The sequence below is a fragment of the Tupaia chinensis genome, unplaced genomic scaffold (genome assembly GCF_000334495.1).
Source record: "Tupaia chinensis unplaced genomic scaffold, TupChi_1.0 Scaffold145652_1, whole genome shotgun sequence".
Classification (NCBI taxonomy): Eukaryota; Metazoa; Chordata; class Mammalia; order Scandentia; family Tupaiidae; genus Tupaia; species Tupaia belangeri.
This window is the reverse complement of record NW_006205509.1, coordinates 2,354,540-2,368,405: the sequence shown is the minus strand read 5'-3', so window position 1 is coordinate 2,368,405 and position 13,866 is coordinate 2,354,540. Positions and strand designations below refer to the sequence as shown.

The 13,866-nt window shown below is 42.0% G+C and overlaps 1 protein-coding gene across 1 annotated transcript in view; it reads left to right on the top strand.

Moving 5' to 3' along the window:
- The window catches only part of SPATS2 (spermatogenesis associated serine rich 2), a 64,325-nt gene that overhangs the window by 22,923 nt on the left and 27,536 nt on the right, over nucleotides 1-13,866 (top strand). Inside the window, exons 3-7 of the mRNA XM_006168204.3 lie at nucleotides 1,040-1,148; nucleotides 2,246-2,295; nucleotides 8,570-8,831; nucleotides 10,009-10,185; nucleotides 12,096-12,231. Of these exons, the coding sequence (XP_006168266.1) occupies nucleotides 1,040-1,148; nucleotides 2,246-2,295; nucleotides 8,570-8,831; nucleotides 10,009-10,185; nucleotides 12,096-12,231 (734 nt within the window). The remainder of the gene's footprint in view (nucleotides 1-1,039; nucleotides 1,149-2,245; nucleotides 2,296-8,569; nucleotides 8,832-10,008; nucleotides 10,186-12,095; nucleotides 12,232-13,866) is intronic.

The window sequence follows — 13,866 nt, the reverse complement described above, 5'->3', positions numbered from 1 at the left end:
CCCAGGGGGGATGGTCACGCCGCAATCCCTTCTCCTCCATTCTCCTCTCGGGATCCTGGGCACGCATGCACGCACACGCGCCCGGCGTGAGTTTTAAGCCACGGGGTCCGGGACACGAACCGCGGTCGACTACGTGGGAGTCCAGCGACATAGCCATTACGCTAACTGCTGGTTCCCAAAATATATTTTTTTTAATATGTCAAAATAACACCAAATTCAGGAGAGAAGAAGGGAAAGAAGGGAAACGTACTGTTAGGCATTCATGAGACTTCAGTTGTACTTGTTTTGTTAAACTGGGCATTGTGTAGTTAGGTGCTCATGGTTAGTATGCCAAATAGTTTTCAACCATTCAGATTGTCTCTGTAAATTATAGAGTTGTTATACAATTTAATGATAAATAACAATGTTTTGAAAAATGTTACATAAAAACCTAAATCGTCATTATTGGTGGTTCATTAAACTTTCCACCTTTCTCGATGTTATGCTAATAGTGAGGAAATAGTGATGCTAAGCTAATACTGAGGGCCAGCCAGTGGTGTAGTGGTTAAGGCTGCTGGCTACGTAGTTCGAGTGGCTGTGTGGTTCGAGTCCTGAATCTAACAGCCTGAAAAGCCAGGCGCATGTGCCTTGTGTGCCCACAATCCCTAGAGGAGAAGGGATTGCAGTGTGGCCACTCTCCCTGGGGGGTGCTAGCTCTCTTCTCCCTGCGCCCCCTCAAGCACATACATACTATAGTAAATTTAAAAGCAAAATTAATGCCCAATACCTCAATTAAACCATTCTTAATACGAAAGCTACTACATACCTTCTATTTCTAGAAATGTTCTACTTTTCTAAATTTTGAGGTTTTTCGTGTGTTTTCATCACTCATTTATTAATGATTCACAGTGAGATGTTTAATGTGTTCTCACTGACACAAAGGAGTGGTACATATTGTTAAAAATGAAATGTTACTCTTTCCATTATTCTGTGTAATAGGTCTCAGCTGCCTAGTGATTCTACTGACGTTAGAATTAAATGACTGTGTCATCTTTTCCAGATAAATGCAGTGCGTGCCATAGTTCCCAATAAGAGCAACAATGAAATCATCTTGGTTTTGCAGCACTTTGATAATTGTGTGGACAAAACTGTACAAGCTTTCATGGAAGGTAATCCTCACTCAGTTATTAAAATAAGTTTATATTTGTTCAAATAGAAGTCACTTTGAACTTTCATTACACTCAGCAATCCAGTTGTTCTTGGATGAGCCAACAGACCCTTATGATAATATATCAGTAACAAGCCATGAAGTTTTTCTAATGGAAGATGCCTCTTTCAGCCTTACAAACAGTTCATTTAAAAGCTGTGTGATATCCGAATTAGAGACAAGCTGAGAAACTCCCTCATTTTACTCAAAATATTCTGTAATGGTAATTAAGAAGAAATCATGTGGCCTGCAGTGTAAGGAACTTGATTGAAACAGGGTTGAATAACATCAAAGAGACTCTTAATAACAAAGTAGTGATTCAGTGGCCTAGCAACAGGTGGCAAATTTAATGACTCACCGTTCTCTTCCAGGCTCTAGGTTTAGTTTGACTCTGGGAACTGACTCAGATATGTGGGTTAGAGTGTGCTTATCTAACATGAAGGCAGACTTAGCCAAGCCTCCAGATTGATGGAGTTGAGGGATAGTTTACAAACTTCCTTCTGCATAACTGATTTGAGAAAAACATTACCTAAAGCTACTACGTCATTGAATGGCAATGTTACGGTCTCCCTGCTTCCATTTTCTGGAATTTGCTAATCTGTAAACAGGTGTGCATGCTATATGTTTTTTCTTTGTCTTCATTGGTTTTCTTTATCATCTTAGTGTTTGGGTTTGGGGTATTATGCCCAAGCAATGTAGCCAAGGCGGTGTGCAAGCTGGCAGGGAGGGGATGGCACATTTAGGCTGATAACAGACATCTTTGGTTTAAAATGGATAGATGAAAGACTCTTCAGTGTGGCTAGGCTACTAGTCTCTTTGTTGAAGAACTCACTGAGGAAATTGTCAGTACGTGGAAAGGGGAGATCTAAATTGACTGATATTCCAAAAAGGAAGCATGGCATGATTATTTCATTGTGTTACATCAGAGACTTGATTCTTAATGTTTTCTATAAGGAGATTTGGAAACTCTCCAGCAATTACAAAATGCAGAGATACTGATTCCTGCTTGAATATATGTGTAATAAGATAGAGAAAATCTGAAATTGGTTTCTCTTACAGGTAGTGCCAGTGAAGTACTCAAAGAATGGACAGTAACAGGAAAGAAAAAGGTAAAAAATGAATTATACTTAAAAGCATAATTTTGGGGGCTAGCAAGTGGTATGGTGGTTAAGGCAGTGTATTCCTACATGGCCTACCATGGTTGAAGACCTGCCTGGACCTGGCAACTTGAAAATCATGCTGGGCACTTGTGAATGCATGCCCAGGATCTCAAGAGGAAAATGGAGAAGGGATTGTAATGTGGCCATCTCTCCTGGAGAGTGGTTTCTCACTTTCCTCTTTGTCTCTGGTGAGTTTATGCACCCTATGGCAAACACCTAAAAAAGAAAATGTTGGGACCAGCAGTTAGTGTAATGGCTATGTCGCTGGACTCCCATGTAGTTGACCGCAGTTTGAGTCCCGGACCCAGCGGCTTAAACTCATGCCGGGCGTGTGTGCGTGTGTGCCCAAGATCCCGAGAGGAGAATGGAGGAGACGGGATTGCGGCATGGCCATCCCCCCTGGGGGTGATTTCTCACTTTCTATCTTTCTGTCTCTCTCTGTCTTTCTGGCGAGCACATGCACCCTATAGCAAAAACCTCTCCCAAAAAAAGAAAAAGAAAATGTTGATGTTCATATATTTTTTTCTTTATACCTGATAAAGTGCATGCATGTGAAAATGAGAGAAAGAGAGAGAGAGAGAGAGGAAGAGTGACGGGGTGGGGGGGAGGATCACCCATAGGATCTGGCCATGTCATGACCTCCTTTCTCCAGCCTATTGGATCTTAAGCACTCACACACGTGCCAGCATGTTTAAGGCTGACCAGGCCGGGGATTCAGATCACAGTCGCCATGTGGGATCCAGCTTCTCTTGAGCGGTACATTATCACAGTATCACAGAACCAGCCTGTTGTTTATATTATTTTTAAAAGTTTAGGCTCTACAACAATATTGGAAGGAAAAGGCTTACATGTACATCCTTAGTTTACCTGGTTAAAAACATCATCTTTGACTTTGAGACACAACTGTGTCTCAGTTTCACAGTCTCCTGCATGTGATTTAAAGCAGGAAGCAGAATGACTCGCCATGGTGCTGTTGCTAAGGGGATTCTAGAAGGGCACAACAAGAGAGTGTGCCAAGGAAAGCAGAGCTCCTCCAGAGAAAGTGATCTATCTAGTCCTGGGGTTTTCAGCAGCATTTTTTTGTTGTTGTTTTTTTGAGAGGTTTTTGCTGTAGGGCACGTGCACTCACCAGAAAGACAGAGAGAGAGACAGAAAGCGAGAAATCACCCCCCTCCGGAGGGGGTGAGGATGGCCATATGACAATTCCTTCTCCATTCTCCTCTCAGGATCTTGGGCACACATGCACACACGCACAGTGTGAGTTTGAGCCACCGGGTCCGGGACTCAAACAGCAGTCGACTACATGAGAGTCCAGCAATATAGCCATTACGCCAACTGCCGGTCCTTTCAACAGCATTCTTATTCCACATCAGTTAAAACAGTTCCAAGTTTAGATCAGACAACTGTGTTGTAGTCCCTGATTTTAATGAGCTATGATGCAAAGCCTGGAGAGGGCCTTTGCTGCTATAGCTGTTGGTTCCGATGCACAGGGTCCGATGTTCCAGTTTAGTGAGGTAGGAATCATGTGGGCTGTGCAGTCGGCAAGAATTAGATTACTGCCCTGTTGCACCATGTGTTGCCTTTGTGACCGAGAGTATGGTTTAATCGTTGTTCATCTCTAATAAATGTAAAGCCCAGTATCAGTTCTTGTTTCCTTCTCCTTGTTTACTTAAGACCAAAATGTGGGCTAGCCCTTGGCCTGTTGGTTACATGATACGGATCCCACATGGCCAACAGCATTGTTCAAGTCCCACGCTTGGATTGTGCATAACATGAAGGAGAAGGGATTATGGTGTAACAATTCTCCAGGGAAAGTGTTTTTTCACTTTCCTGTTTCTCCCTTTGTTTCTCTGGTGAGTACACACCGCCTCTGGCAAATTAAGAAAAAAGAGAAGAAAAAGCTTTCCCCAGAGCATACATGGCCTCTGGTAAATTAGGGGGAAAAAAACCAACCTTTTCCCAAAGGATCCTACCAGATAATTCTTCCCACACCCTAAATGTAGCCCCTTTAGGAATTTTTTTAAAAAAGATTTATAGATTATATTTGATTTTTAAAATTCATTTAATTTCATATATTATTGTTATTCCATTTTTTTTTCTTTTTTTCCTTTTTTTTTTCAGAGAGATTTTTGCTACAGAGCGTGTGCACTTGCCAGAGAGAGAAAGCAAGAAATTACTCCCTAGGGGGGTTGACCACACTGCAATCCCTTATCCTTTCTCCTCTCAAGAGTTTGGGCACGCACACACACGTGCCCAGCGTGAGTTTGAAGCCATCAGGTCTGGGACTGAACCATAGCCGGCCATGTGGGAGTCCAGTGATGTAACCACTGCACCATCTGCTGGTCTCTATTCTCCTTCAGTTTGACCAGAGAGAGACAGACAGAGAGAGAGAGAAAGCAAACCATTAGGTGTGGGACTTGAACCATGGTCAACCATGTGGGAGTCCAGCGCCTTAACCACCATGCTACCTGGTGGCTCCAGGAAGTTCTTGATGTATGGATTTTTATCAAGTGGCTCTATGAAATTACTTCATTAGGAGTCTAGCAGATCTTGACTCAGCCATACTTGGTCTCAGTGACCTTTGAGAATTGTTTCCAAGGGGTACCTAATACTACTACAGATTCTCCTGAAACTCTCTATACCTGTAGTTTTTATGATTATTATTTCTATAGGGTACATGCCCTCACCAGAGAAAGAGAATCATAATCATACCATAATACTTTTTCCTTCATTCCTCCTTCCTGTTAGGATTTTGGGCATGCACATGCACATGGCTGAAATGTTCTTCAGTTAGCCAGGGCCAAGATTCAAACCATGGTTTGTTGGCCATGTGAGATTCAGCTCCTTTAGCCACTGAGCTGTGTATGGAACCAGCCCATATACTTGTTGAATATCTGTTTAACTTTTTCCCACTGCTTTCATCTAATATAGATTGCTATGAGTGTTCTTTTTCTTTCTGTCTTTCTTTTTTTTTTTTTTTTTTGAGAGAGAGAGATTTTTGCTCTAGGGCATGTGCGCTTGCCGGAGAGACAGACATCGAGAACCCTCTTCCCCCAGCCACACTGCAATCCCTTATCATCCATTTTCCCCTCAAGATTTTGGCCCTCCCCCCCCCACACACACACACACACGCACCCTGTTATAGAGGGACACGGAACTTGAACTGCGGTCAACTACGTGGGAGTTCAGTGACATAATCATTATCCCATCTGTTGGTCCCACTGTGAGAGTTCTGAAAAATGCCAGTTCCTTAATTTATTAGCCCAGGATTATAAGTCATTAGTGATATAAGATACACATGAAACTGTAAAAGTGTACGTATTAAAGAATTTCTAAAAATTAAGGAATTTTTAAAAATTTCTTAAAAGTATATGTATTTGGGGGCCAGCTGGTGGTGTGGTGGTTAAGGTACTGGACACTCCCACATGACTGACAATGGTTTGAGTCCCGGACCTATTGGCTTGCTTTCTGACTTTCTTTCTCTCTCTCTGTGTCTCTCTCTGGTCAAATTAAAATAAATGAATGAATAGATAAAATAAATCATTCTTTTTTATTTAAAAAAAGTATATATATTAAAGGATTTCTTAAAAGTCCAGCTCATGGGAACCAGCAATTAGCATCATGGCTATGTCACTGGACTCCCACGTAGTCGACCATGGTTTGCGTCCCGGACCCGGTGGCTTTAAACTCACGCCAGGTGCGTGGTGTGCGTGCCCAAGATCCCGAGAGGAGAATGGAGGAGAAGGGATTGCCGCATAACCATCCCCTCTGGGGGGTGATTTCTCGCCTTCTGTCTCTGTGTCTGTCTGGCGAGCGCACACGCCCTATAGCAAAAACCTCTCCAAAAAAAAAAAAAAAGGCCAGCTCATGACCTGGTGGTTAACAGAGCTGGATTCCACATGACTGACCATACAATTTGGGTCCTAGACCCAGCAGCTTGAAAAATACACCAGGTTTATGTGTATACGTGCCCAAAGTCCCAAAAGGAGAGAGAAATAGAGGAGATGGGATTGTGGTATGGTCATGTTCTAAGGGGAGTGCTTTCTTCTTGTCTCTCTGGTGAGGTCATGTGCCCTCTGGCAAATTTTAAAATACGTTTTTTTTTTTTTGAGAGAGAGAGAGAAAAATGACTTCAGTTTGGTAGTTCCAAATGTTAAATCCAATCTAGTTAACTATTGGTATCAGTCCAGTAGGATGTGACTATGAGCACTTACTGGGATAGTTATTGTATAAATGGGACAGTAATAGCAAACTCGACCAGTTCACCTGGGACAAAGTATTGAAGAAAAAGAAAGAAGAGAGTTGTGAATAGGACACACTTCAAGTTCAGTAGTGTCCCTGCTAGAGATGACCACAGAAAGGACTTGGGGAAAAGCTGATCCCATCATGTCAGTTTGGCCTTAGAATACAGTTAAGTATTGCTAGTGAGATAGTGGGTTGACAAAAGAAAAAGCAAAGGGCTCTCACTTTAATGTTATAATTGTAATACATTCCTGTGGGTCAGAATTCAAAGGTACAAAAGTTAGCACACTGAAACATCTTTCTTCCATCCCTGTTCCATATGCCATTTGATTTCTCATCCAAGGCAAACAAATGATCAATTTTTTTCTTTTTTTAATATTATCAATTTCTTATTAATCTTTCAAGATATTTTATACATATGTAAGTATATATAGATATATAAGTCCCTCTTTACTTGCATTTTTTTCTCATATAGTATATCTTGGAACTGATTGCATGTCTCAGTATGTAAAGAGATTTCTATTTTGTTTTGTTTTGCAGTAGGGTGCGTATGCTTGCCAGAGAGGCCGTGAGAGGGAAAGTGAGAAATCACCCTCCCTAGGAGGGATGGCCATGCCGCAGTCCTTACTCCATTCTTCTCAAGATTCTGGACACATAGGCATGCTTGCTCATGTGCCTGGCATGGTTTTAAGCCACCAGGCCCGGGACCCAAATCACAGTCAGCCATGTGAGACTCTAGCACCTTAACAACTATGTCACCTGCTGGCTCTATAAAGAGCTTTCTTGTTGTTTTTTTGCGTGACCTATTATCATTCTACTGTTTGGATGTACTATAACTCATTTTGGTTTTTTTTAGGGAGAGTTTTGTTTGATTGTTTGTTTTTGCTCAAGGGTGTGTGCATTCACCAGGCCAGAGAGACAGAGCGAGATAGAGAGAAAGCAAGAAATCACCTCCCGGGGGGATGGCCATGCTTCAGTCCCTTCTCCTTCACTCTCCTCTCGGGATCTTGGGCATGCACACACACGTATCCAGCATGAATCTCAAGCCACCAGGTCCAAGATTCAGAACCTGGGTCAACTACGTGGGAGTCCAGCAAATAACCATTACGCCATCTGCTGGTCCCACTATAACTCATTTAACCAGTCCAAGTTAATCAGTCTTGGGATTGTTTCCAGTCCTTTGCTACTAATTATAGTATTTCAGTGAATAATCGTGTGTGTGTGTGTGTGCGTGTGTGTGCGTGCGTGCATGTGTGTATTTATAAATTTTGCCTATGTGTTACTTTTTTCTAAGATACATTACTAGAAGTAGAATCGTTGGTCAAAGCATGTGTACATTTGTAATTTTGATAAGGATTACTGCATTGTCATAGAGAGTAACATTTTACCCTCTCACAAGTAATGTATGAAAATGCCTGTTTCTCTGATCTCTGAACCCTCAACTCCATCAGCCCTATGTGTTATACTTTTTAACCTTTGCTGATCTAATAGATGAAAGATCATATTGCAATGCAGTTTTATTTTTCTTTAGTTTTAGTTTTTTGTCATAAGGCTTTTGCATTTGCCAGAGAGAGAGAGACAGACAGAGACAGAGAGAGAGAAAGTGAAAAATCACCTCTGGGGGGATGACGATGCCACAATCCTTTATCCTCTCAGGATTTTGGGCATGCACCCGGCATGTTTCAAGCTACCAGGTCTGGGACTTGAACGGTTGTCAGTCATGTGGGAGTCCAGTGCCTTAACCACCATGCCACCTGCTGCTTTTGCAATGCAGTTTTAATTTATATGTCTTTTATTAGATAATGACGTTGATACTACTTTGTTTTATGCAGTAGCTCAACATAAACAAAAAATTTGTTTAATTTCTAGAAGAACATGAATAATTGGTAACATTGGTTCCCTAAAGTTATCTTTCTGAGTTGTGGCGAGGATGGGGTCTTCCTTTCCTATTTTTCTCCCCACACATCTCTAATAATTTTAGAACAAAAAGAAGAAGAGCAAACCAAAACCCGTAGCAGGAGCGAGCAACAGCGTCTCGGATTCGAACAAATCCATGCCCGTCCAAGAGGAGCAGTCTGCACCTTCTTCAGAAAAAGGCGGTGTTAACGGCTACCACGTCAATGGCGCCATCAACGACGCTGAGTCTGCGGACTCACTCAGTGAAGGTTTGGAGACACTTTCCGTAGATGCCAGAGAGCCAGAGGACCCTGAGTCTGCCGCCCCAGATACGCTGGACAGGACAGGTGATTTTGTTCGCGGGCTTTGGGAAGTTGCACTCAGTTTAGAAATAGAAGGGCCTCCTGGTTGAGAAAGAAATCAGTAAATTAAATCCAGTTTGTCTTTTACCTTTTAAGTTTTGTTACTTTTTATGTGAAAGAGTCATGTTTTATAATTGTCAGAGGTCCAGAAAAATGTAACTTTTGTTCCATTTTCTCATAATTTAGTCTAAATCAGTCTTGTAGAAATCTTCTGACTTAATGGCAGGGGACTTAGTTTTTAGAGGCTGCAGAAGGTGACTTTAAGATGTTTTTAAAAGCACCTGTAGCCTTATTAAGGAAGACAATAATGATGGAATGAGGTTGATACTTTTATTCTAAGATCCAACACAGTAGCACAGTATGGAATGTTTAATAATTACTATAATCCTAGCTTTCATGAGAAGTAGGCTGTTGGCTTTTATAGTCTCATATTTGTTTTCTAGTAGAGTTCAGATTAGTGTTAATTGTAAATTTATGTATCTTTTTCATTTCTTTGTTAACAGATTTGTTGAGTGCTGGGGAGGGGCTGAGAATCTCTCAAAAATCACTTATTTGTTAATCCAGTTCCCTTTTCCTTACCACTTCTGCTTTCACAAGTGTAATACCAGTGTAAGAATTGTGCTGCCTTCTAAATGTTTTTAGTGATTAGTTCACACAGAGAGTGAAAGATTGAGAGAAAAATAGTGTACCTATACAGACCTCAGACAAACCAATGATTGCCAGTGGTTTCCTTTTTTGTTTTAAGCTGCTTATTGAAGTAGTACATTTCTTACCTCTCTATCCTTCTATCCCCTAAAGCCTTTAAAATTCTTCTTTGCCTGACACAGTGTAAAACTCTTATTTTTTCCCCTCAGCATGGCTTATGGAAGCTAGCAGAAGTTGATAATACTGACTGCTTCCTTGTGCCAGAGCAGCAAAGCAGCCACCAAGCTCCTACCTAAGGACTCCTTTTCTTCCTTCAGGACGCTGCTTAGGGCTAACCGGGAGCTCCTGATCACACGCCTGCCAATTCCGAGCTTTGCTCCGTTTTGTCCATTGAGTTTATTCACAGCCTTTGAAGTGGCATGGCTTTGCCTAAACTATTGTTATCTGTGCTGGGTACTCAAGACTGTTTGATTTACCCCTGAAGTGTGCTCTAAATGCAGTCCTCTCTCTTGGACAGGATCCATGCTGGAGAATGGTGTCTCTGATTTCGAGTGCAAGTCTGTGACTGTGCACTCTGCTCAGAACTCTCAGCACTCCAGGAATGGCGCCAAACCCAGCTCAAGATCTGCAGGCCCTCAGTTTTCCAGTCTGGGGATGGAAGATGTTCAGCTCTCCTCCACCAATAAAAAGCTAGGTAAATCAGAGGGAGAGAATGAAAAGTCTTTGTTTTTTGGATAATGAGGACAGAGGGTCCCTTTGTTCCATAGATAAGGTTTCAAAAAGGCCTCTGGTGATACTTCAGTTTCCTAAGCAGCGACTGCCCACCCCTTCCCTACCTATGTGTTCACAGTTGGAGTGTGAGAGTTTAGATGCCCTATAGTCCTTTTTTTAAGGGAGTTTGCCTATGGGGCATATATGCTCACCAGAGAGACAAAGACAGAAAGAGAGCAAGAAATCACCCCCCAGGGGTGACAGCCACACCACAATCCCTTTTTCTCCATTCTCCCCTTGGGATTTTGTCATGCTTGCAAACATGTCCATTGTGAATTTCAAGCCAGTGGGTCCAGGTCTCGAACCATGGTTGACTGTGTGGTAGCCCAGCGATGTAACCATTGTGGCATCTACTGGTCCTTATTGCAATGGAAGGGACTTTTTCTAGGAGGTAAAGGCAAACTCTACTGCCTAGACAACTTACCTGCTAACATTAACTTGTTTCTTTTATTTGTATTACTGCAATATTTTTGTGCTGTTGCCCTCATTTTTATCTGCTGGTTGATGCAATAAGTAAAAGCTCTTCCATCTCTGACATGACATATTAAAGAAATATTTTTACTCCTCTTCATAACTTTGTGCTCTTACCAATGTCTGCAGACTCCAGACAAGATCGTTTTCTCTTTAGTAATTACTTAGCATCGACTGGTGGTAGCTCTTTTCTCTCTCACTCCCATTTTTAACTATAATAATCATCTGAATAAACAGCCAATAATGAAGTAAACAGATAATAGCCCCAGTGAGGGTCATACATCTAAGCATTGTGGTCCAGTGCACTGAACAAGTGAGACAGAAATGTAAAGGACACTGGTAACCTGTAGCTCTTTACTGAATTATTTATTCCACATGAGCTAAATTTTAATTAGCAAAGCTCTCCTTTTTCTCCCCCTGGTGCCCTCACCTTGCTGCAGAATAGCAAGTCAAAGGCGGTGGGTGAATAGGCACGCTTAGGAAAGTTACGGAGGCAGTTCCTTTCTAAGGACTCTGCCTGGTGTGCCATGGAGTTGTGAGGGTTTGCCCTCCAGCTGGTGTGAGCGTAAATGGTGCCTGGGCTCAGTGGGCTCGGGGGATTGTTCCGCCTGCTCCTTTCTGGTGGTTCTTCTCTGCCTTGGTAGTCTCCTCACACCTACAGGAGAGTGTCGGAACCCCCTGCAGCTCTCCATTTGGCTCTCTTACTTACCTTCATGTAGTTCTCTCCCCTCCAGTGCTCTGCCTTGAGAATTGTACACATCTTGGCTTCCCTGACTTCTCAACTCTGTCTTCTCACTCCAAGGAGATCACCAGGCTCAGTTCAGGGTCTCTCCTCCCCACACCACAGCCTGGAAACACTCTTGAGGCAGATCATAGGTCTCACATCATTTGTGTCAGATTCCTCAGGATAAAAGTACTATTTGTAGTCCGTTGTCTGAAAACCATTGTGTCATATATGTTGTGTGTTTTTTCAGTGGTTTAATTTAATTTAATTTAATCATTATTATTTTTAAAATTTGATCAGAGAGAAAGAGGAGAAAAGTAAGAACATTAGCCACCAGGTCTGGGACTCGAACCATGGTCCTCCATGTGGGAGTCCAGCACCTTAACCACCATGCCACCTGCTGGCCCCATAAATCCAGTTCTTAACCAGAATACTCCAAGATGGAATATTTCATTTTGACTAGCATACCTGTTTTTTCAAAAATCTATAAAAACATCATGTGGAGTTTTTTTTGGTTGGGGGAGGGTGGCCATACAGGAAGCAGGCTTGTCCATTTAACATTTCACTCAGGTCTTCAGATTCAACGTTCAACTTACCTGTGTTTCTTTTTCTATTAATACTTGGATTTTATCCCCAAGGTTCCAATATTGAAAAATCTGTAAAAGACCTCCAGCGCTGTACAGTGTCTCTTGCACGATACAGAGTTGTAGTTAAGGAAGAGATGGATGCTTCCATTAAGAAAATGAAACAGGCTTTTGCTGAATTACAGAGCTGGTAAGTTAAGTTTCACTAGTATCAAAATGATCATTTATGAAGATGGGCAGCTATTAATTAAGTTCTTTCATTTCCAGTTTCTCATTACTATACATGGGGAGAGACTTAAAAATCCAATGATATATCTAGCTTTCTGCCTTGTTCTGCTTCTTTAGGTTATAGGGCAGGAATGAGTGGTATAGAAAACTCATAGTGCTCCAGAAATGGGCCCGGGGTTACTATTGTTTGGAAAGGGACGAATAATTACAGAGTAAATCATACACTCTCACTTGAGGGCTGTGTCTTTTAAACCAGGAGCCTGTAACAAATTATATCTGTCTTTGCTTTCTTGTTTCCTTTTATGCTTCTTAATGTACTCTACTTCAGTAGTCTCTTTTGTTCCCTACTATTAATCATTGATTTTGTTTTCAAACTGTGTCCTATAGAACACTCATTTCTTAAAATACCTTAATACATGTTCTGTGGGGAAACCAGGATCGGTGGTTAAAGAGGTCTGAAAAGCTTCATTTCACTACAGGGCTCCTCAGTGTCTTTTCAGTGCTAATTACATTGCAGGTTACCAGGGGAAGCTGTCCTGTTTCTCATATGCGTTTGATTACAGAGTCATTTTTCGGGGGGAAAATGTATTCTCATGTTTCCTAGAACATTTTAAACTATTAGATACTATGATGTTAACTGATACTGAAATCATAGCTTCTTTCCAAAGGGCAAATGCCTTTTAAAAAGAATCTTTTGAAAATGGAAAAGATTAAGGACCAAATTCATCCAAATGATGGGATGACCCACCGTTAGGTTGACGTCTTGAGATTTAGGGTGTACACTGCTTACCTGGGTCCGAGACGTGAGAGGACCTGTTCACAGATAGTGAGCGCCTATAGCACCCTTCCTCTGAGCCATCCATTCCTTTCCCAGCCGTTCCTGTAGGTCATACCCAGCCATGTCTCTGTTCACAAACTTGGTCTGGCCACTCATGCCAGAGCAAATGAGAGACGGGAATGTGGGTCACCTCGGTCCTGCTGGCCTCTGGAATTGAAGGACTGAATGCAAGAAGATGGAATAATGCCTCCAAAAAGTTGCATCATTAAAGCCCAAAGTACTTTTCAGATAATTAATCCACCTAGTAGTCTACCAAGGCCCGTCCTGCCCCGAGTTCTCTTCAGCTCACTTAGAGCTAGGGACTTAATGTCATGTCTTTGGTTTTTCTTAACACACATTTTTGCTCCACAAGTTACTTATTTTCTCAAAAACTTAACATCACGTTTCCTCCTCCATATACCAGTGAGTGCCGCCTTCTCAGCCTGATGTGCACTCCTATACCTCAGCATTTATTTGCATTCAACCAATTATCTAGACTCTCCTCTAATTAAACTCTAACTTCTTCTGGACATTTTTCTAGATAGGAAATTTTTCTGAATCCCTGGGAAGAGGCACCATGCCCTTTGTGCTGGATTCTCATCATAGCAGTTATTGTTGGCACACCTGGAAAATAAAGAGCTAAGTGTGGGTCCTCACACTTTGGCTTGATAAGCCTCTGGCCTCTATAATTGTGCAGCCTGCCTGTTACTTAGCCACAGGATCCGACTCCATTCAGAATGAGCCTAGACCAGGAGACAGTTCCGGGAGAGAGATTTGCGA